The sequence below is a fragment of the Neolamprologus brichardi genome, chromosome 6, assembly GCF_056152115.1.
Source record: "Neolamprologus brichardi isolate AB-2024 chromosome 6, ASM5615211v1, whole genome shotgun sequence".
Taxonomy (NCBI): domain Eukaryota; kingdom Metazoa; phylum Chordata; class Actinopteri; order Cichliformes; family Cichlidae; genus Neolamprologus; species Neolamprologus brichardi.
Genome location: NC_142109.1, coordinates 28073606 through 28097192, shown reverse-complemented (window position 1 = coordinate 28097192; position 23587 = coordinate 28073606). Strand labels below are relative to the sequence as shown.

The 23587-nt window shown below is 41.8% G+C and overlaps 1 protein-coding gene across 3 annotated transcripts; it reads left to right on the top strand.

Moving 5' to 3' along the window:
• Nucleotides 1–1858: 1858 nt before the first annotated feature.
• On the top strand, nucleotides 1859–23153 carry mafgb (MAF bZIP transcription factor Gb). 3 transcript variants are annotated; one of them, XM_006790697.3, is made up of 3 exons: nucleotides 1859–2059; nucleotides 18055–18120; nucleotides 20566–23153. In XM_006790697.3, exons 2-3 carry the CDS (start codon nucleotides 18085–18087, stop codon nucleotides 21043–21045), a joined length of 516 nt encoding a protein of 171 aa, XP_006790760.1. In that variant the 5' UTR covers nucleotides 1859–2059; nucleotides 18055–18084; the 3' UTR covers nucleotides 21046–23153. The 3 variants fall into 3 exon arrangements, with proteins under 3 accessions (XP_006790760.1, XP_087698139.1, XP_087698137.1); XM_087842013.1 differs by having other exon boundaries at nucleotides 1859–2974; XM_087842011.1 differs by lacking the exon at nucleotides 1859–2059 and adding an exon at nucleotides 17591–17923.
• The last annotated feature ends 434 nt before the right edge of the window (nucleotides 23154–23587 follow it).

Here is a 23587-nt window from a genome sequence, read left to right as displayed (position 1 = left end):
GTTAGAACTGGATATTAAACACATTAAAAAATACTTTGCTCTTCTAGCCCAATATGTGTAGCACTGCAGTCCGTTTCTCTAGTAATTGACAAGCTAAGTCATTAATAATAATGCTGTGTCACATTGACACATCCTTTTTTTTCTTTTAAGAAGAAGAAGAAGAAAGAAAGAAGAACAAGTAAATGATTGTGATATGCCCCCATGAGAGTTAGATAGGGACTCATCACAACCTGTTTGAACTACTGCCTTAGAGCAAGCATTGCTTGTAAGACCATCAAGTTAGGGACAAAGAGACTCATTAAGAGGCATCATCACCATCATTTTGTCAAATACTATCGTCATATGCAATATTCATTTGCTAATACAAGGCATACATTTGAGAATTTTATATAGCGTGGTTCTCTGATACACACTCACTGGTTATTTGGTCAGGTCATTTGGTCATTTAGGCATGCAGACGTGGTCAAAACAAACTCCCAAAGTTCAAACTAAGCGTCAGAATGGGGCAGACAGGTGGTTTAGAAAGGCAGTGAGTTCACTGTACTCAAATGACCTCTGCGGTCACCAGATCTCAATCCAATAAAGTGCCTCTGGGATGTGGTGGAATGGGAGATTCACATTATGGATGTGAATGCAGCTAACAAATCTGCAGCAGCTGTGTGATGCTACCATGCTATCGTGGACCAAATTCCCAGAGCAATGTTTCCAGCATCTTGCTGAATTTGTGACATGAGGAATTAAGGCGAAGGTGTTACAAGCTGGTACAAGCAGGGTGTAACTTATTAAATGGCTGGTGAATGTGCAGGCTATATAAGCATGTTAATTACCTCCTTTCTTCTTTAGCACCTTACAGAATAGTGAACTAATTTGAGTGTATTTGGTACATTTCGTTACACATTCGTGCGTTTTCAAACTGGGGAAAAAATAGAGAACCTCTTCTAAAAAGTGGCTGTATTTTGTAATTTTCTATTTTGTATTTCTCTCTTGCCCAGGGATGTCAAAACCACATACAACACACTTTGATCTTATGTGGACCGGACCAGTGAAACTCCCCTTTCTCTCAGTATACAGAAATTTAACTACAAATTTAATAAATCAGATATCTCAATATAAGAAAATGAAGCAGAATTTAAATGGTATGTCTGAATTCTTACACGCTGCTGTAGTAAATCTGTGACTCTTTGGGCTTAAATTATACGAAGTAAATGTGTAAAATACAGAAATCTATAATTTAATTACTTTGGGGTAGTATAAAAGGCCACGAGGAGGTCTTTATCGGTAGGAAAGGTGGGTGAAAACGTGTACATAAATTATGTCCTCCCCTTTTTTCAAAGCCATCCAGTGTACCGAATTTAATTCTTTGCCGACCCACTCTGGCCGTGGGACCTTATGTTTGACAATCCTGCACTAGCTTGTAACATTAAGGTTTTTTTTTTTAAGTGGGTAAATATTTCGCATTGAATTCTTTATTTTAATCTCTTTGTTTACCCGTTTTCATACCCTAGTCCCTATTTCAGCTGCATGTTCAACACAAAGGGGGGAAATTTCTAAAATACACAACATTATTAAAAATAAATGAGTCATAAATGTGGAGGGCACTGTCTTTCACTTGTCGGGTGATAAATTTCCCATTGCCTCTCAGAGCATCGCTGCTTCAGTGTTAGATGGTTGTGTCGCCGCTCTTTGTCCTATTGTTGGATCAGAGGTTCAAATGTTAGCTCTAAGTATAGAGATGTGCACAGCTGTCGTGTCACGCTTTCCACGCTGCCTGTTGTTAAAGCACACAGTAGTAGTGTCTCGTGTCTCTTTAAATGCGGGTTGCGTAGATCCTTCATGAATGAAGCCACGTGATCCAAACATCATTTGACGTCTGGCGCCTCCGACCATAGACTAAAACAAGCGGGGAAGGAGTGGATATATCTGGAGACCTGCGAGAGAAGGCGTGAGCGGAAAAACATTTCTCCAACTGTCTGTCTTCTCCACACCGGGTCGACGAACCGTCGGCGGACGTCAACCTTTCGAAGCTGCGGGTGGGCGAAAGGCGCCGGTTTGACTTCTGGTGAGTCAGCTTTGTCGAAATCAAAACTGAAATGTCTTCAGAAAGTGCTGAATGTAGAGGTGTTTTGCTGAGTGTGCACGGCCGCCGTCGCTGCTGCTCAGTGCGGGCGCACTGCCGCCTGTCCCGGTGTGCGCTGCCGCCGCCGCCGTCGCCGCTGCTGTTGTTTAAAGGGCATTAGTCTGGCAGTGCTGAATCATCATCACCATCATCATCATCCAGGTCTTTGGTACATGCGCTACTGAAACGCGATCGGTCGCTCTAGCTGCCACGCACTACCGACCAACCGGTGATTTCATAATAAGACAGACAAAGGGGGCAGGATGAGTGTGGCTGTCAGGCTGAAAAAGAAGTGTCGGAATTAGATGACCGCGCGGAGACGCGGCAGTGCCCGGGGATTCCCTTGTTTTGTGCCTGTTAAATTTCTAAATGTATAGTGTTTACTTAAAGCACCGAACCCCCCCTCGGTAACGGCACATAACCTCAGCTTTTTCTCTGGCTGTGCCTTGCATTTGGAGCGGCGGCAGCGGCGCTCACATAGACCGGACACATCCAGCTGCTGGTTCAGATGTGATATGACCGTTAGTCAGCTGTTTGTTAGCTATGTTGGGATTTAGGGCTCTCATATATGAGCGTCTCGTTTGCTCTCTGGTTGTTTAGCTGTAGGTGGAAATATCAAAATATGTAAAAAAAAAAAAAAAAAAAAAAAAAAAAAAAATCTTTCTGTTTTTTTTAAACAAGGCAAAACACCGCTGGATGTCATGCTGGAGCGTCGGTAGCTGTCAGACGCCCAGCGGCTAGCTACAGAGAGAGAGAGAGAGTATTGTGGCCGAACTGCCCGAGTGACTGTTTTGACATTTGCTTTGTGTCAGCCGCTTCACACAGACAGCCGCTCGCTTCGCGTATCACTCAGCAACAGTGAGTATTTTTTGGCGTTTTAAGGACTTGTACTACCGGGTTTACTCGGTTTTCCGGCCGCGGTGCTGCTGCTGCTGCTGCTGGTGGTTCACCGGCTTGGGCTCGCGGCAGAGATGCTGATTCATCACAACGTTCGTATTTCTCAACGTTTGCGCGAGCAGAGCGGAGGCACGAGGGAGCCATGGCAACATGGCACCGGCGGCAAGCGGGCGGGCGGACAAAGGTCTGGCGTAGAGGGAAGGAAGGAGGTCTGTTCACGGCGGTGAAATTAGACCCGGTCACGGAGTCGGGGTCAAGGATAGGTGTTTTTAAAATGGTCCTAAATGTGTACATTTTTTGCAGTATTCAGCAAACACTAGTTAATTTATGTGCACTGGAGCACGATGTTTGTTATCTAGTGGCTTAACCCCATGATGTTTGAGTCCCCCAAGCCTTTGTTTAGGGTTTTTTTTTCTGATTGCCTAGACTTCGGATGTTTAAAAGCCAAAGTAATTTTAATAAAAATCACATTCTGATAAATTAGGCCAGACTGACGGCCAGAAGCCATGTGAAGTCAGTGACATTCAGCGTTTACGAGCGAAGAGGGGCGAAATAACGGTTAGCGACGTGAAATGGGCGGGTCTACCGTCGAACTTTTCTCAACTTCAACGGTATTTAACGAAGAAGCCACCAATGAGAGCGGAACATGCGGCTGATTGACATTAGATAGTTACCTAGGTAACCGGAGCTTGGGTCCACTGCATACCAGGGTCAGATACAAAACGAGCGAATGGACGGGGCTTCAGACCTTATAGAGTTAACCCCTCAACCTTTATTTCACTTTTTAATAAAATAAATAAAGTCTGGTTTTGCCAGATTAAAAACAAGAACCTCCTGTGTAAATATCATTAAAAATACAGACACAAATGAAGGCTGAGGGGAAGGACTGATTCCCATGGCGGTTAATGAACCCACACTGAGACGTGTGCTAAAAAAGGAAGCTATAATGCTGTGCAACAGAATTTCCTCTGATTGATCTCTTGCGGATGGGCCATTATCTTCTGCCTATGAGCGCTGCAACTCTTAAACACTGAAGAGTAATAGGGAAGCTCTGTGGGCACAAGAAAAACAGAAACTTCACCCCCCTAATGACTCCATATCAGCAGCTTTAGTTGGAGTCAGCACTCTGCAGAGTGTATCAAAAGTATGTAGTAAGCAAGTTGGCAAGTACTGTAATAGAGGGTCATAATGATGAAACAGTTGTATCAGTATTGGAGAGAAGAGCACCACCACCAACCCTCCCTCTTCACTGTCTTTCTTACGCACACACACACACAGATTTTTCCCATTTCCTTTTCTCATTGCATGTACGCACGCACACACACAACCTAGGGGCTAAGCTTTTTATACTTGGTATCAGTATTTAATCAGTGCTTGAAGTGCATTTCTCTGTCAAGTACTTTCCCATCCTTCCCTGGTGTTCGCGGTAATTGAACGCTGACCAATGCTTATGTGTGCAACTTTGCTGATGGTGGCAGAGCGGCGAGGCGCGCAGAGCAAAAGGGGGGGATGAAGGAAGAGGGAGGAAGAATGAGAGATGGGATTTGTGGAGAGATTGAGAACAAGGACCTTTTTGTCTTCAAGGCATTCCCCTGAAAATGCTGAGGCGAAGCAAATGCGCTCTCGCTTGACAGATGGCGTTTTCACTTGTTACTTACCACAGCTAGTTTCTTTGCCTTGTCGTGTGTGTGTGTGAGTGTGTGTGTATATATACATGTGAGAGGTTGCAAAGAAAGCAGGAGATATAAAACACCTACAAGAAGCTAAGATCTTCCTGCTGTAGGGCTGTGTGTGTGTCTGTGCGTATGCCAAGCACCAAGGTTAAAAGCTGTGTGTGAGTTCTTGCCTGCACTGTTGAGGCGTAGAAAGGAGATGTAACTAAGGGAAGTGATTTTACTATCAGTTGGCCATTACAACATTTGGTGCATGGTGGTTGATTGCGTTCTATCTCTTCATGTCTGTCTTGAAGCCTCGACGAGGAAGGAAGTATATGTGTGTTCATATACACTGTTTGATGCCCTACGTGTACGGTGGTCAAGGTGTTGAAGCATCATGCAGAGCAGTGATAGTCATAGTAAACAAAGGGCCTCACATGGTACATCTGAATAAAAATATCACACACACGTATTGCTGATGAATGTTAAAATCCATTAATTTGGGTAGATATAACAGATTGCCTGAATGTTTTAAATAATCCCAAAACAAGCCTGAGACAACTAGTTCACAACCCCCATGCTTTTATTTTGAAAGCTCAGTCACTACTAAGGTCATTCTGCAGTCCAGTTCAGAACAAGATCTAATGCAGCTGGGGACAGTAGCTCTTGTTCTACTCTGGAAATCCGCTGTGAGCTTGAGGGTCACTCATACTGAACCTGCAGCAGGTGGAGAACGGGTGCTGCTGTGCTCTAACTCACAGAGGCTGCAGAGCAGAACGAGGAGCACCAGCAGCAGTTGAAGTCAGGGTTCCCGTGTGCCTCCTTTCACGCAGTGTTTATTGATTTTTGGGTGGTTGTTTAGTTTTCTTTTAAGGTTGTAGGGAGTCGAATTGAGGTGGCCGTCAGGCTCTGCTCATGTGTGATGTAGAGCCTCATTTGGCTGTGTTTATAAGGAAGGATGATTTACTGGGCTACAACAGGAGTTGGGTATATTCAAGATGGTCAGCACAATCTATAGACAGAGGTTAAAGTGGAATTTGGCAGATGAAAAAGACTGCTTGAATTGCCCAGCACTATCAGCAACACATCGTATGTGGATCCAGTGAAAAAAATTCTAGAGAGACTCTGTGTATTTTTATATATATATATTTATATATGTCCTTTAAATTTCCTTTCTGAGCATTTCTTAGCTTCGAAAAATAATCCCTCATCTTCGCCGCCTGTCCTTCTTTTTTCCATCTGTGAGAGTGATGTTATCAAACTTTTGTGGAACTGATATTTTTTCCTAACTGATCAAATGTTCTGAGGCTGTTGCCAACAGCATGCCTCGGTTTTGTTACTAATGCTTAGAACACATATTTTATTTATTGGCCTAGAACTGTAAATCTAGTTTTCCCCTCTAAAATACATCAGCACCTATTAATTTGGTCTTAAACTGAATGTGGACACATTGATGTCAGTACCAAAAGGTTATTTTAGATCCATACCCAGTAACTGGGAACAAAGTCTGAGGACATGATGTTTAATGATGTTTTGGTTCTAAAGTAAAGAATTTTATCTTAAGGTTTTTTTTTCATGATTTTTGTATCCATTCTTGCTCTGAGATTGCATTGAAAAAAGAGACTGCACAAAGGCAGCGTTTATTGCAGGGCTACAGCTCTGGATTGCATTAGATTGCACAGGTGTTTCTGATATTGTGTCCACCTCCTCTGTATGTGTGTGTATGTGTGTCTGCGAGGAAGAACTCGGTGTTTGTGAACATAATTTCTAAGTAGTGTTTGCATGTTTATGGTCTTGTTTACTACTGGGAACCATTTCAGAAGTCTTGTTTTGCTTGCAGATTTCTAAAAGAGTGAGAGGGAAGTAAAATGCGATAAGTAAACACGGGAATAAAAGATTGAATTGCAGTGAGCGGGAGAGAGAGAGGAAGAGAGAAAAGGAAGCAGTGGGGCAGATCAATAGTTGAGTGTTTTTTCTCCACAGTAATGATGAAATATGGTGTAAGCAGATCTGGTGCATAATCATTGCTGTGCTCCACTGTTTTTTGTTTTTTTTTCTTCCAGTTTTCTTTTTTGCTTCGATGTGAGTGTGCAGCTTGTCCTTGTGTTATTCTGTCTCCGAGTCTGTGTGTGTGCGTTTAATGTACCCGCCCTCCACAAGTGCTTCAACTGCTTATTTCATAACCTCCCTGAGAACCAGAAAGTGTATGAAAATGAGACAAATCTCATTTTAGCATGTCAAAGGAAGTCGAAGGGATTTTTTTATTTTATTTTTTTTAATGGAAAAAAGTTGAAGTTCAGTTTAAGTTGTTGATCTAGATTTCGGTCCTGAATCGACTGTGTCGTGCACTTCAGTGATCGGTGAAGTGATATTGTAGTCTTTGAGTAAAGTTATCAAGTTTTTCCTTTGTGGGCCTTTGGGCTTATTTTGGAGCTTTTAGAGATGACTCCAGTTAAAAAAAAATAACACTCACACATTCATTCATTCCATACCTCACCAGTGATGCAGCCATGAGATATTGTGATTGGCTTGTAGCGGCGAAGATGCAAGGCCCTGGTAACAGAAGTATCCGCACCAGCGGTTGTCTACCAGTTGCATCATCTCTATGCCAACTTGCCGCATTTTTTAACTGCAGTGTGACGATCCCAGGATTGTGGTATGAATTTCTGAAGCTTTAAAACACACACAAACAGAGTGGATCAATGCCAAGGAGCAAAGAGAGGGAACAGAGATACGTGTGCGTTGAATGTGGCGCCGGCTTTGCTATCACCTGTGGCATTAAATTATTTCCAAGCAACAATGGTCCTCCGGTGTCTCGACTGAGTTTTCATTTCCCCTCCTCATATTGAAGGCTGGCTTGCAAAGTAAACATCAGACCTATTCTCAAACAAAATGAGTGCATGTTTTAGATCTAATCACCTTCAGAGTGAGCAAATGTAGCTGATGAGGAATTAGCGTTTAGGGCCTGCTGAAGCTATGGAACCTTTGTTTCATTGTATTTTCTGCATCTTTTTTTCGTCTTATAGTCATGAAAATATATATATATATATTAGGGGTGCAATGATACTCGTATCGATATTGAACCGTTAGATACAGTGTTTTCGGTTCGGTAGCATATGTATGAACAATACAAAATTTTGAATTTATTTTATCAACTTTTCTTTTGACGATGCTGTCTGTGTTGAGCACTCAGTGGATCTGCGCTCGACAGTGCAGCCTAGGCGGAGTAGTCGAACGCAGATTCACTGAGCACAGGGCAAGCTAGGAGACAGAAGTTAAGCTCTCCTTGCAACATGGCAAATTGAACCTCCCCCACCCTAATTCAGATCTGGCGTTTGGAACTATTTTGGTTTTCATGTGAGGTATGACCCTGAAGGTAAGCGCGTCATGGACAACTAATACTCAATTACATTGGTGGGAACTAGTGCATTAGCGCAGTTAGCTCGTTAACGTGTTGGCCGTCCAGCCCCAGGCACGGGGCGATCCGCGGTAGCTCGTTAACGGAGATTTGCCGTGTTGTGGCGTTAACATCATTTCAACGAGATTAACGCTGACAGCACTAGTGTGAACACATATGACTGCACATTTACTCTGACATCATCCTAGTGCAAAGACAAGTGGAAGCAGACAAAAACAACAAGCACGCATGCTACAGACTTTACCCGAGTCATTTAGACAGCCGTTAGCACATGATTCTCCTTATGGGGACTTGATATGTTTAATATGCTGCTGAGAATATAGCCCAGAAGAAGTGTATAGTATCGCTTTTATTTTGGAAAGAGCCATTTCTCTGTAATAAACTCTCTTTTCCAAAGTTGAGTGATTTCTTGATGAGATAGATTTCTTTTTTTATTACTTTGTTGTTTCAGCAACATTAAATTTAAAAACTGTACTTTTGAGTTAAAATATATATTTATAATTTTAATAAATGACAAATTAAAAAGGCATGAACATTTTCTTTTTTGTATCGAAAAAATATCGAACCGTGACACCAAAGTATCCAACCGAACCGTGAATTTTGTGTATCGTTGCACCCCTTTTTTATTTATATATATATATATATATATATATATATATATATATATATATATTACTAATTCCTTCTCAATCTGTTTGACCTTTTTGTAGAAGCAGCTGACTGCACCTAATGATTATTTTCACCACCAAGTAATGTTACTGCAGTAATCTGTAATTTCTTGTCTGAGCTGTGGTAATGATTTTTCCACAGTCCAAGGTGACATCTTCAAATGCTTTGTTTGTTAGACAGTCCATAACAGATATTAAAGTTAGTTCCACTAATTGCCATTTTGGAAATGGGCTTTTTGTCTGTGACTGTCAGATAAATACAAAATAAAAGAGTAGAAAAATCTACTTAAAACTCACTGTTTAGAGTAAGCTGAAGCTTTTGGCTCACAGGCTCAAAGAGGATGTTACTCGGTGCCTGTACAAATATTTTGTATTTATAATGTCATATATACACAAAGAAAAAGTATAATGGGTCCAGTTTTAGCCTGGGAAAAGCTGGAAGATAAGGCTTTATAAATCAGGAAGTTGTTTCAGCGCTATTCACTTCACAATTCTTGGCATTTAATTGTGTAGTAGAATTGTTTATGGTTTTTATAAGTGAAGTTTTGTTAGTCATGTGTTGTTTTAAATGGCTGCCTTTGGCAGGAGGATAAATATTAGATTGAAAGGAAGCAGGCAGCACTGCTTCGGTAAAATGTCCACATACTCTGCCCCTCTGTGCGCATTTAAATATATCATAATACCTATCATACCATCTTAAAGGAAAACCTTAAAATAGTCACGGAGAATGTCGCAGTGCAAAAGAGACCACTGCCCCCGAGTGCACCTCTGTAAACCACAAACACGTCTCCTCCTCCCTGTGGTAAAGGTTTTCTGATGATACTTTCCCATTAATGTGACTGATAATGATGAATGCCTCCCCACAGAGTCACGCCGTGCTTACTTTGCTCTTGGACTCGAACTTTCTCTTTGTCTCGAGTTTGTATTGCTGACCTGGGATGCACGGCGTCTGGGTGAAATAAACTTATAGTGTCGTTTAACTTATCCCTGTCTCCCTTGCAGCTCTCTGTTTGTATGCACACACACACACACACACACATACACACGACTTAACCTGCGCTACATGCTTTCTCTCTTCAAAAAAAAAAAGCACTTATGAAAAAAAGGCGCCAGAGCTCAATTGCCTGACAGTGCAGTTTTTTTTTGCTTGTGTTGGGAAATTTGTCATCACACTCCGACTTACTACCTGGAATGGGAAAAACGTGTCGACGCCAGGACTTTTTCTCGCCTTTAATAACGCACTTGTCTCACAAACACACACACACACACACACACACACACACACACACACACACACACACACACACACACACACACACTGCCCGTTTTAACTCTCAGTAAACTGTGAAAGTGATTCCATATATGTTTATGAGGGGCTAGAACATCAATGTCAAAGTGATTTTAATTACTAATAATGACTTAATTTGTACAGCACTTTTTAATACACACAGTGCTTTAAAAAGAGAAATGCGTAAAAAGTGTGCATATGCCAACATACAGTACATACAAACACACATTCACTGGCAGGGACCACATCCTCAATTAGATTTGAAAACATGTTTTGTAAGAGAATTGCAGGTTCAATAAGAATAGTTCTTTAGGCTGTGTTTTGAAGAGGACCTCAGTGGAAACTCAAGCTCCCAGGTGAGGCAGATCCACGTGTGCTAAGGAGGGGTATGTGAGATGAGAAAGTGGATGAGGGTGGGGCACGAACTACTCCTGACATTCAGATAAAGGATCTTGAATTCAAGAATGGCTACATACAGGCAATGGTGTGACCCACAGCAGAAAAATAAGGGCAAAATTTAAACTAACCTATGGAAATTAGTTGTGTTAACAACTCTGCCTCCAGCACCAGCTTAAAAAAACAGAGAGCTGAAGGAAACGTACATTTTTTGAACGCCAGCAGTTGTGACGTTACTTTCGATGTACGGTGTCATACGCTCATGTCACAATGCTGCTGCTTTTTTTTTTTTCTTCAAAAGTTGGAGTAACTACAATTTTTTTTCTGACTTGGGTGGGCTGAGTTGAACCATTTTGCAGACCGGTTATGGCCCCCAGACCACATGTTTGACACCCTTGGTCTAGACTCCTCTTCTCCATGACTTTTCCTGTGTTTTCTCCATCTCCTCATTCTGTCTGTGTTATCATGCTTATTTCACGCTCTGCATAACCTCCAGTTAATAGCTTCCTTTCCCAAAACACACACGCGCGCACACACTCTCAAACACACATAGCCCATACTAGTGACTTCTCTCCTTGTCACTCCTCAGCTCCTCAGACCCAAGGTCCTGTATCGCTGCTCCTCCCTTTTCTCTACACACAGGTTGCCATTATCTCTGATCTGATTCCTAATTCTCAATTAGACTCCACACAGAGCTCATCGTTAATTATTTACAGACTCCCTCACCATCTTCGGCCCACACGGGATCAATGAGAGCTACTCGCTCTGTTTTTTAACAAACCCAAGGTGGACTGCTGCCAGGAGCTGTGTTTTGTAGCTGTCTGAGGTTTCAATTCACTCTCCCTACGTTTTGCTCCCTTTATGTCTTTCTGTCATGTCCTCTCTACGACCTACTGTGCGCTTCTACTGCTTCACTCAGCTGCCATCCTTTGTGTTTCCCCCCCGCTATTGCTTAGAGAAATGCCTGAGGGAGAAGACACAGTTAAAGCAGTTGTTATTGTCGGATTATTCAATAAACGCAGCAATGCCACTGCATCACAAATGACTTGTGACTCTTACAATCTATTCTTGATCATTGGCTATATATGCTGACTTGTTTATGCGCGCAAACACCCACTTGTAGCAGCCCCCGGGTCATTTTTGGAGCGCCTAATCTGGCCATTTATTTTCCACTGTGTGTGTCTGCAGCAGGCCGCCGGCTCTTAAATAGGAAGTCTCTTTCTAAGAAATTCCTCTCTGTGTGGCAGTAGAGGCCGGGGCAAAAGGTTCTCGCAAACAAGATTAATTAGAGCTCCGTCTGAAGCCAGCCGCACAGAGAGAGTTCATCATCCTGTTTGTCTGCGAGAGAAAGCAGTCTATGTCTCATCATGCTGTGTCCTTTGTTCTTTTTAATCTATCTTTATTAGCCCCATGATCACATCCTGCTGCACTATTACCCTGGTTTTCATCCTGGGTGCAAGACAGAATGATAAAAAATAAAAGTCAATGGCAAAACTAAAATTAGGAAGCTTGATTACCAGCAAGTAAGAAGATCTTACGTGTAATGTCATGGCATAAAAGAAAATCATTGCAAATGCATTGAGGTGATTTAAAGGAGACTGCTAGGAGGCTGACCTCCTCAGGCAGGTTGTTCCAGTGCAGAGGGGTCCTGATGCTAAAAGCACAGTCACCTTTAAGCAGCGATTATATTCTGCTGCAGGGTGGACAGCTGGAGACACTACGGTTGACTTGTAACTCATTTCATAGTTCTTTGAAGCCAACTACACATGCATAGTTGGTGCAATGTCAAGTCAAATCTCTGCAGACGAGTCTGCATAGTCATGCAAATCTGACAGACATGTGGAAGTACACTAAAAACCTTATGCTCACCTTATGCTGACAAAATACACATCGCCTGGACCCTAATAGCCTAATGAATGTGAAAATTGTAAGACGCCTATTCATGTGGTTAAGCGACCCTAGCCCCCTTGAAAAGGTAGGCCTGAGACAGCGCATGACTATCTCAATAAAAATCTCTTTAACTTACTACCAAATACTTTGACACTATGCAACTGTTTCTGCAATGAATCCACAAAATGCATAAAATTATTAAAAATTTATGAAGCTCTGCGAGACTGATGTCGGAAATGTGTGTCGAAGGAGAGCAAAAACGTGCCTCTTCCCAGTAGATCATGCAGTCATGCCTTCTGTGAGTAAAGCCAGGAAAGTTGGACCCAGTAATCTAATAGTTCACATCGAATGTGAAGAGAAGTTTTGCCTAGCATCACGGCAGCAACCTGGTTGAGCTTTGGTCATACGCGGATCGTTCTCTAAGTGTTATAACTGCGCTGTTACCAGGGGGCGCTGTCAAAAACGACCTGCCTGTAAGTTATTCTCGTGCTTTATTGTGATGTTGTTGGTTATTCAGCTTAGCTCCTTCTATTTAACAGAGAGAAGTTAAAAGAAACAAAGAACTTCTCTGTAGTGAAGTGAAACTGAGTGTTAAAAACAACAGTATTTTCTATGCTTCTATCTTTGTTTTGAACTTTGCTGCTATTTCCTTTTCTGTTCAAGGAAACTTTTCAACCAGTCAACAGTCTACCTTTGCATAGCATCATTGCCGTCAGATGTGCTGTTGAATACGTAGGTTGCTTGCATGCTTATAATACTTCACTATGCATAGCCAATGGAAAGACAGTGTTATGAATACAGTCAACTGGAAAAATGATAAATATTTGCCTCTAGCAGGCAACAGGGTAAGGAGGAATCAAGGCTCATACAGGGATCAACGTGTCTCTTATGCAGATTGGGGAACAAAAGAAAAAGGCCTGAATGAAGGAGGATATGTCAGGTTACTTTTCTCCCAATCAAGAATGTTTAATTTCATTTTGCTGTAATCGATAAAAAGGGTAGTATAAAATTATTCTTGGACCCACAAGGAGATTCAGAGGGCGGTTAACTTCTATCATTGCCACTTTGGTTTGTGGAAATTTTTTTGTTGAGAAAGGCAGTCAGCCGACAGATAGTTGTCGCTGAAATGTTTGCCGGGGAGTTGCAATATGAGCCTTGGGGAAAATAAATGCTTGAATTTATTTATTTTTTTCCCAAGTCTGAGTGTGGATGTATTGGTTTTATTATTTATAGCTCTTATTTGCAAGACTATCCCCCTTGTCCCTTCTGTGGGATTTGATTTGTCAACAGGAAGTATGTGAAGTCTTTTCTTTATTGTTGTGTGTTGAAGAAGGTCGAGGGGAGAGGGAGGTGGTCAGCAGTGGTTTCATTGCATTGGATCAGCGTCAGAACTTTTCTAATTGGAGGTTTTAGTTGTGGTCGTTGCTGAGTTCAGGGTTTTTTTTGGGGGGGGCTTTATCCCCCTACTCGTCCTCCTCCTCTCTCTCCCCCACTCTCTGTACTCCACAGCTAAGCTCTTACAAATGTGTTGAGGATGCATTTTCACCGAAATGCTTTCCCACCCCCCTTCCTCCTCTGTCCTTCTCCTCCTCCTGCTCCTCCCTATTCACTTGCTTCTCTTTTTCTTCTCTTCTTTCTCCCTTGTCATTTGCACCCCCCCCTCGTCTCCTCACACCCTGTCCTCTCTCCATACTCAGCATTTTTCTCGGCTGTGGGTGTGATGTCTCTGTGTAACGCTAATCAGCTCTGGAGACGTCAGCATTCTTTCAGTCCTCCTTCACCACCAGCGCCCCTCTCCTCTTCCTCCTCCTCTTCTTTTCTGTCTTCACCTTGCTATCTTTTTTCTCCCTCCTGACTTTCTCATCTTTTTTTTTTTTTTTTTTGCCTTCCAACCATATTCTACTCATCTTCACCGCTTCTCAGCTCTTCTGCCATCCCTGTCCTCACATCCCGTCCTCCGTGTTTGTGTGTGTGTTGTCTCTCTGCTGTAACCGTAAGCAGCTCTGCTCTTGAGTCGTCAGCGTTCTTTCAGTTGCTCCATAAAAATACAGCCTGCCACAGCAAAAAAAAAAAAAAAAAAGCTCTGTTGTAGCAACAGTGGCTGTGGCATTGACCACACCGCAGCGATCACCTAACAAGCATGATGGGAAGGACACCTCTGGTCCTTTGTGTTTGTGTGTCCACCCAAGATGAATGGCGATGCCTTTGCTCAGCAGATGATCCTTAACCTGGGTGACTTACAGATGCCCCAAAAAGACACAGTTTTATCCTCTGGTCTTAGTCCGTTTTTTAAAATTTGTTGTTGCTGTCTAACCATGATGGATTAGGACATACAGGTTTTTGTTTTGTGTTGCTTTTGTAAAGGTGACACAAGGTAACGCAGACTCTGATTTACCTGTTTGCAGATAAATTATGCTTATGTATGCAGTCACCCTTAAAGAGCCAATTAATTAATGCTGAGTGCTGCACCCAAAATTTTTATCACTGTGTTTTTTTTCTAGTGGTTTTGCAGTTTTACACACTTTTGTGTGTATACAGGTGTATACAGAATGTTAAAAATACAAACAAAAACCATTAAAAAAGTAAAGTGATGAAGTTCTGGGGGTTTATACTGTGTCTTTTGACACTGCTTGTAATTCCTCAGTGTTTGTTATGGTTTATAAATCTGATTACATTCGGTGGTGTTGTGATAGAGCAGAATGATTCAAGAATAGACCTGGCACCTTTTTGGAAATTAATTGTCATTTATAAAGTGGAAAACTGATTTAGAAATGTCTATGAGCCACAAATTTATAGCCAACACAGGATCACCAGTTAACCCTAACTGCTTTGAATTGTGGGAGGATGCCAGTACACTCCACACAGAAACACTCCAGCTGCCCTAAAGATTCAAACAAGGAACCTTCTTACTGTGACTTGATGGTGCTAACCACTGCACCACCATGCCAACCTTTTATGTTGCGTATATAAACATCTAAAGTGCCTTTTAAAGTGCTTTTAATTACGACTTGAAATGTGGTATCAAACCTCTGCAGTATGCAAGTACGACATTGTTTAAAACGCTTGTGTACTCGCAGTCAACCATTTTGCATGTGTGTTTTATTGTGCCCCGCTGGCATGGCAGCAGGGTAGTGTGTGTGTGTGTGTGTGTTTGGCAGCATGCTTTTTGTTTCTATGTAGATGGAGGATGGGGGGGTTTGGGCACAAGGGAAATAAACCAGTGCCTGTCAGGGAAACAGCCCCCTTTATGCCCCCTCTGTTTGCATCAACCCAACCCCCAGCAGCTAACCTCAGTCTTCATGTCTTTGATTCATCTTTTGTGCGAGCGTGCACCTCAGCTGTGGGAGGCTGCATCGTAAAAAAACAGAAGAGTGCAGCGGCACATTCAGCTCTCGAGAAGAAGCTCTTTAATAAAAGATTGTGTTTAACTGACTGATCGTAACTCATTAAGAAGAACCTTAAGTGCTGAAGTCAAATTATTTAAATGAAGTTGTGCCATTTCTCCATCGGATTAAGCCTCGCACGTTATTGCGCGTTTTTTGTTGTTGTTGTTTTTCACTCTTCACCACTTCCTTGAGTTTTAAACTGATTTTTTTTAACTTGCTGTGCATTTGACATGTTTTTTTTTTTGTGTGTGTGCATGCATAATTATTTGTATGTTTTTCTTTGATCTGCAGCTGTTTATATCTGTAGGATTTGTGGCAGTGCATGCACAAACACTGAAGCCCCCTCACAAACAGACAGGCAGGCGGTGATGCATTGTGAGGGAGGCTCACTAACACATTTGGTGTCTTTTGATAGAAAAAAAATGAAAAGAGTCGTGTTGCCCGGTATCATTTAAATGCCATCACACCTAAGAAAGGTGTGATAACGCCTTCGTAGAAATTAGTCCAGTGAGAAAAGTTTCCACCTGACCCCTTCAGAATAGCTTTATTATAATGAAATGATGCAAACCACCATACTATGAAACTGTTACGTTTGAGTTACAGGCCCTCAGAGTGCATAGGGGTGGATCTAAAGCTGTTTTGTTTTCCAGCATATTTGAGTCCTCATAACTAAGAGTACATGAAATAACCACATAAGACAGGACTGAAAAAAACATTTAAGCGTTGTTGAAAACTGCAACCAAATCCATTTTATAACCACTCCAAATGATTCTAGTCTAAATGAAAACATTTTTTTCTATAACTTTAAGCATCAATAGCAGGGGATATATCATAGAGCCTGGATCTTTGATCTGTTTTCTGATAATTTACTGGAGAAAACTTCAAAAAGTACATTTTAGGGTAAACTTTCAACTTATAACACCATATGATAGGATAGGTGGCTGGTCAAAATATGAAAGGTCTCCTTTGTTACAAGGCTAATCTTTTATCTTGGATTCTTTTTGAGTCATCCAGGGTACCAGTTCTTGTTTCTGTTCTTCTACGCTGTCTTCTTCTTTCGGCTGCTCTCCTACATCATAGACCTAAAATTCCAACTTCTACAACTACGACTTCTGAGGTAAATGAAAGGCAGCATTCATCTGTCATATATCCCGTGACAATAATGCTCAACGTTAATAAAGAAACCTTTCTGGATTGTGACACTTTGAGTGGATTTTTTTTGTGTGTGTGTGTGTGTGATTTTGGGGGCTTTAAGACTGATGTAAATTTTTACATCGTCCATTGCTTTGTAAGGTCCCCTTGTGAGGCTTTAATCTGAGAATTATTGCCATTGCTGTCTCTGTTTTTAAAATGGATATGATGACTTCGGGCTTGATTTGACTCTGAATCTGAGGGATGCTGCATGCTCATTGGCTAATGACTCGTGATTGACAACCATATCTTGTATTGTCCTCCCCTTAAAGGGAAGAAGGGAAGAACAAAAAGTCAAGAGAGGAGAGCAGAAATTTGTGTTGCAGGAGAGAAGGGAGGGAGTGAGATCCGGAATCTGCTGCGTCATCATGACTGGTCTCATGATGATCGCTCAGCACCAGCTACAATAGCCGCCCTTTATGAACACACACAAACACACAGGTCACCAAACAAAGATTCTCATTGAGAGCTTGCGGAGATGCTCATCATGGAGCCGTGCGCTCTAAGGGCTGATCTCATCCTTTGCGTTTCCACGCTCGGTCTTTGTTGACTTCTGATTCACACATTTGTATCTCCATTCTTTTTTGTCTCGTTTCCACTTTGGTGCAAAGGCATCAATGATTTCGTTTTTATCCCCAGTAGGTGTAGGTCTATATCTGTTTTCTGCTCATCTTTGGTACGGAGAATGTGTGTGTGTGTGTGTGTGTGTGTGTGTGTGTGTGTTTGTTTGTGTGGACGTTCTAACAGTTGGTTTTCCCCTGGAGTCCTTCCCACAGTTTTTACCACTTCCTCTTCACTCACACTCATTTCATTCCTATTGGCAGAAAGCCAGCCAATAAGAGCGCAACAACACAAAGGTAGTGGGCAATGTCAGTGTAACCACAAGGAAACAGGAAGTCAGGAAAATTCTAAGAAAAGTTTCTGTCACTTTCACTCATACAATCTCACCCCGATACAACAGTGGAACATGCTCCCACAACATAGTAGATATAGATTTGCCATGTCTCCACTCCTCTTGGTAGGTATTGGTCTGCAAGTTTTTTTTAATTGACTGTTAGAAGAGAGGGTGTCCTTAAACACAGTTTATTTTCATGTTTTTTTCTGTGATGTTTCTCTGCTTATGTATTGTGCTCTCCTGCATCTCCACAGGTTCATTCAGAAGAGCAAGGCTCTTGTGGCATGACGACGACTAACAAAGGAAATAAAGCCTTGAAGGTAAGCAGGTGCATGTTTCAATTTTATTTTAGTTATACAGGGTAAGCTGTTGGGTAAGTTAAAAACCCTACAATATTCTAGAGAAATGAAACGATCAGATGGTTCACTAACAGCAGGACTTGGCAACTTTGGGAAGAGACAACTCTCTTTTAACGGGAGACCTCTAGCAGAACCAGGCCCAGAAAGGAGTAGACATCTGCCCTTAAAGGTCGGAGAATGAGGGGAAAGAGAAGAGAAAAAAGAAAAGGACACAGAGCCCATAACAACATACGGGGAAAAACACAAAGTAGTAGATTACAGATAATGATATGCAGCAGTGGCATATAAATGCATGGCAGTGGGAAGAAGTGCTCAGGTCACGGGAAGTCCCCAGCAGCCTGAACCTATGACTGCATAACTAAGGGATGCTGATACACCAGTAAATACTAATTTCATATTTATTCACAATGCCATTTATATTGAAAGGGAAAAACCCCAACATATTAGAGAGACAATCCCATATGAGGTGGTGATGGCAGAGAGGAAGAACGCCTTTTAACAGGAAGTTGACTGTGGCAGAACAAAGCTCAAGGAGGGGCCGTTATCTGCTGAGATTGGGTGAGGGGAAAGCAGAGAAAAAAGGAAAGCATCAAAATCAATACCCCTATCCCTAATGGACAATTTTGTCTTCTTATGCTTCTCCTTTAGTGATTACCTACCCCAAACTCAGTACAGTTTGAGGTCAAAGATCAAATGAGAAAAGAAAACTTTCTCAGAGGACCGCAGAATTTAAAAAATGCCCATCTGAAGCCAAAATGATGCTAGAAGGAAGGCACACCTCTAGGGCTTTTTGAAATGCCTCTGGGCAGTCATTTTAAAGGATTATGTAAATGAACTTGAATTTAAATAAGCAGATGGGAAGGTGAGGAGGGAAAAGAAGAGACAAAAAGAGAGCGCAGAGATATCACAGACAAGGAGAACAAAACACAAACTACAGAGTAGAGAAGAAAAACATCATTCACATGTTGTAGCGGGATAAACACACGAGGCATGAAAAACATATGCTCAATGCTGGGAAGTCCCCCCAGCAGTCTGACTCTCACGGCATAACTAAGGGATGGTTCAGGGTCACCTGATCGAGTCCTGGGATGTGGGAGCTGGTTACATGGGAGAGGGACCTCCTATTCTACTTCTAAAAACTCTTCTTTGAATTTATCCAAAATAAAATGACTAAAACCATTAAACACAACCTGTGACAAAATAATTAAGCATCTAAATGTAATTGAATAAGGAGCTTGAAAAGAAACACACACACGTGTGGTATTCATATCTTGTGGGGACATCGAATTGACATAATGCTTTCCCTAGCCTCTCACCCTAACCCTAACCATCAAAAATGAATACCTAAATGAGTCCCTAACCCTTACTAATCCTTACTAGCCCTTACTAAAAAACATTTTGACTCTAAAAAATGCCTTCAAACTTGTGGGGACCAGGATTTTGGTCCCCATAAGGGCTGCTGGTCCCCACAAATATAGTGAACTTCCAATTTTTGGTCCCCACAAAGATAGGAATACATAGTCTCTCACACACACACAAAGTCCTCTGCTGCTTGTCCAGGACGTGGTGCAGAGGGTGATCCGGGTCCATTTATGTCTGTTGCCATTCACCACAGTCATCTGCTGACCTCTGCATCAGCTGATGGAGGAATCCAAACTGTGATGATTAAATCAAAGTTGAACCCTGAATTCATGCAGTAATGAAGGGGTTTTTGTTTTTTTGTTTATTAAATCTTTCCAATGCTGCATGTACTCATTTGTGTTTTTGTACAAGAAATATTTTCCCGTTTTAAAGCATGACAAAGTCTACATTTGCAGGCTTGAGGGTTTGGTGGTGGAGGGAATGACTTCACCTCTTAACTGAGGCCTGAGTCATCATATGTGGTAACCCTAACCCAGTAGTTTGGAGAAAGCAAAACAGTGCATGGTAGGATGATTATTTTCTTTGTTCCCTGATTGTCAACACTTAGAATAACAATTTAATAAAAACTCCAAGGGCCTGAGTTTGTTGGGGTTAAGCTTGGGTTCTTCGGGATTTAGAAATCGGTAAACCACAAACCACTGTTTGAAATGTGGATGGTTAAATCATGTCACAGATTTAACACGTGAATTATTTTCAATATGTTGTTAACCAAGCCACCTTTAATGGTAATTAAGTTTAGAGAAAGGTCATGGTTTGGCTTAAAACACAACAGCTGCCACTTCTTCTAAATCTCGGTTTTCTGGGTTGGCAGGGTGACACGTGGCCACTGAAGAGTCTGATACAGGTCTGAATGTTTAGGCCACATAAACATTTCCTGGCAGTAACAGATAATGTGAGGCCTTAAAGGTGTCAGGCGGGGCTTTTTACAGTCAACTCATTGCTGCTTTCTCTCTCTCACTTCTCTCTTTTTCCTGTGTCCTGCAGGTGAAGCGTGAGCCGGGCGAGAATGGCACCAGCCTCACAGACGAGGAGCTGGTGACCATGTCGGTGCGGGAGCTGAACCAGCACCTCCGAGGGCTCACCAAAGAAGAGATCCTGCAACTGAAACAGCGGCGGCGCACCCTGAAGAATCGTGGCTACGCCGCCAGCTGCCGGGTGAAGCGTGTCACCCAGAAGGAGGAGTTGGAGAAGCAGAAGGCTCAGCTGCAGCAGGAGGTGGACAAACTGGCCAATGAGAATGCTTCGATGCGCGTTGAGCTGGACGCTCTGAGGTCTAAGTACGAGGCGTTACAGACCTTCGCCAGGACTGTGGCACGAAGCCCCACTGTCGGGGTCGGGGTCAGGGCTGGAGGGGGAGGGGGAGGGGTGGCGTCATCGGTCATCGGTCCGCTCATCCCAGGGAAGGTGGCGACGGCGACGAGCGTGATTACAATAGTGAAGTCAAAAACAGACGCACGGTCTTGAGGGAAGGGAAGGGAGATGAAGGTGCATCAGGATGGAGCTTAGCTGCATCTGAGTCAATCTTCCCCTCTGCCGGACTCCTCCTCCATCTGCACTGACAGACAACCAGCCGGGCGGCCTCGCTTGCATCGCCACGGCACGCTCCTGTCACGTCATCACTTCTGATCAGTGCAGATGAAGGAAAGGATGGAAGCGGAGGAGAACTCTTGTACCAATGCAGGACAAATACACAGGGTTCCTATGGGCACTGAAGACCCGGAAATCCCAAATGATATGAAAACTGTCTTATTCCTGATCAAGAAAATAATCTGACATTTGTAAATACTCAAAATGAGAAAATTCCAACAGTTTTTATTTGGTTTTCGGTGCTCAGTGCTGGTGAAGTAAGTACATAATAACCATGTCACGAATTTGCACACAGATTTGAAGAGGTGCCTGATCGAAATAAAATGTATAAAACTGAAATTTGGTACATCATCAAACAATCCTAAACACATATGAGAATCAGAGCATTTATTCTTGATTAGTTCTATGGAAATCATTGAAATTTAATGTGACCTGCTGATTTGAGTGGCTGCAGAGAGGCCCCATCTTGTTCCACCTAGCCAAGAACTTTTTTCAGAAAAGTACTATAGAAGATATATATATTATACAATGGTGGTAACTGTATTTCTACTGTTTTGTACTGTGTTGTCATTCACATGAGGTCCAAGGTGTATTCTCTGTGTGTGAATTGTTATATATCAGGAATTCTGTGAAATTCTGTGGCGCGTGTTCGTTTTGGTATTGCTATATTTGGGTAGCTGTATTTTTACTTTGTTTTTCTTATGGTCTTTTTACTTTCAAGTCAGACTCTCGCGTTCTCTTACCTACTCTTTTCTCTGTCCTTCGATTTTTTCAACTCCAACTGGCTTCCATTATTACATGCAGTACTTCCTGAATTTTATGAAAGGAGGAGGGGAAAAGGAGGGGGGGGGGCAATTAATATTTACCAAAACATATTATCGGAAAAGGAGATGACGTTGTTTAATTCGCCGACCTTATTTTAGTGTGGGAATTTTCAGGGAAATGGTCATATGAAGATAAAAGCCTCTTTGAGTTTTGCTTCAAAGTTTATTATTCAAGACATTTGGAAGGGCAAGTGCCTTTTTCTCCTAGTGATATGCATAGAGAAGAAGTCAAAAGGATAATTGATTAACAAATAATGTGATAACTTGTGGAAGGATGGTGGAGATTCAGTGTAGATGTGTTGCGTATGCTTGTGCTTTATAGCATAAACCGACCAATCAGGAGTCAGCTAGTGACAGCATTTAACTCTTCCCGTACACTGTTATTTAAGCTGTGTAATAGCACGTAATGATGATGATGATTATTAACAGTTATGTACCTTGGCAAGTCATTTGTTTAAAGTGGACCTATTCTGCTCGTTTGCGTCTCTATATGTTTATTCTTGGACTCTAGAGAAGCTTTGCATAAGTCTCAGTGCAAAATGATCCCTATTTATTCAACACTAGTCCTTGATGCAGCCCTTCAGGTCATTTCTGTGTCTGACATGAGCTGCTTTAGCTCTTCACCCTTTTAAGGCAACCTTCTGGTAAGCAGAAGGATTGACAATGAGTTGAGAACATTCAAAACATGGTTTCATAGAGTGGCTTTGCATGATTCGGAGTTGAAATAATGCTTGTTTATCTGATACTGGTCCTTTATGCAGCCCCTCAGTTCAGTTATAGCTCCATTCCCTTTTCATTTAGGCTGTATTCTGATTGGCTGCTAATCCTAAATAGAAGATCTTTGTCTGTACTCACAGTCCAAACTATGTCCCTGAAATTACCAGGGGAATCTGCTCTCACTGACATCATACAGGGCCAGAAGTAGAAAAACAGTCTAAAGCTGAGCCTTCTCATCTGTGCGTTTCACTCACAGGTTTTTTTTTTTTCCTATTTGCTATTTGTCCATGATAATGTATACATATTTAGAAAGTAAGGAAAAGCACAATAGGTCCTCTTTAAGTGAAAAGAAAAAGGAAAATTAGCAACAACAAAAAAAAGAGCCTGAATTTTATTCTTGCTTTTTTTCTCTTTTTTTTTTTTGGTCTTGTTTTGGATTTTTTTTTTTTTTTTTTTTTTTGCATAAAATACATTTGTCGGTTATAAACAAAGTCTGCTGTAGGTTACAACACCTGCAGGAAAACCTTTGCCTCAAATCAGAGCAGTTTGGGTTGCACTTTTCTTTTCTTTTCTTGTTTTTACCCGCAAAACTTACAACTGCAAACTGCAACTGTGATTTCTGACAGTGCAGTCAGCGGGCATGGGTGACAAACATTTCTCTGAATTTCACATATTTCACGCGGGCTTTACCATAAAAAGTAGTCTTACGTGGTGTTCTATACTTAAAGAATCTTTGTCTATGTATGGTGGAGTCTGGATTTTTATAAAGACAATTATCTTTGCATCGTTTGTAATGACATGTATAAAAAAAACAAAACAAAAAAAAGGTATAACAAAATCTGTTTGATATACAGTATCTCTCTATTTTGCAATTGTAC

What these genes read in the sequence shown, in the direction of transcription:
- mafgb (XM_087842011.1), top strand. Translation starts at nt 17,591, where the DNA reads ATGTGTGTGTGTGTGTGTGTGTGTGTGTGTGTGTGTGTTTGTTTGTGT. An exon ending in CCATGTCTCCACTCCTCTTG is followed by an intron (nt 17,924 to 18,054) that starts GTAGGTATTGGT and finishes GCATCTCCACAG; the next exon opens with GTTCATTCAGAAGAGCAAGG. An exon ending in AAGGAAATAAAGCCTTGAAG is followed by an intron (nt 18,121 to 20,565) that starts GTAAGCAGGTGC and finishes TGTGTCCTGCAG; the next exon opens with GTGAAGCGTGAGCCGGGCGA.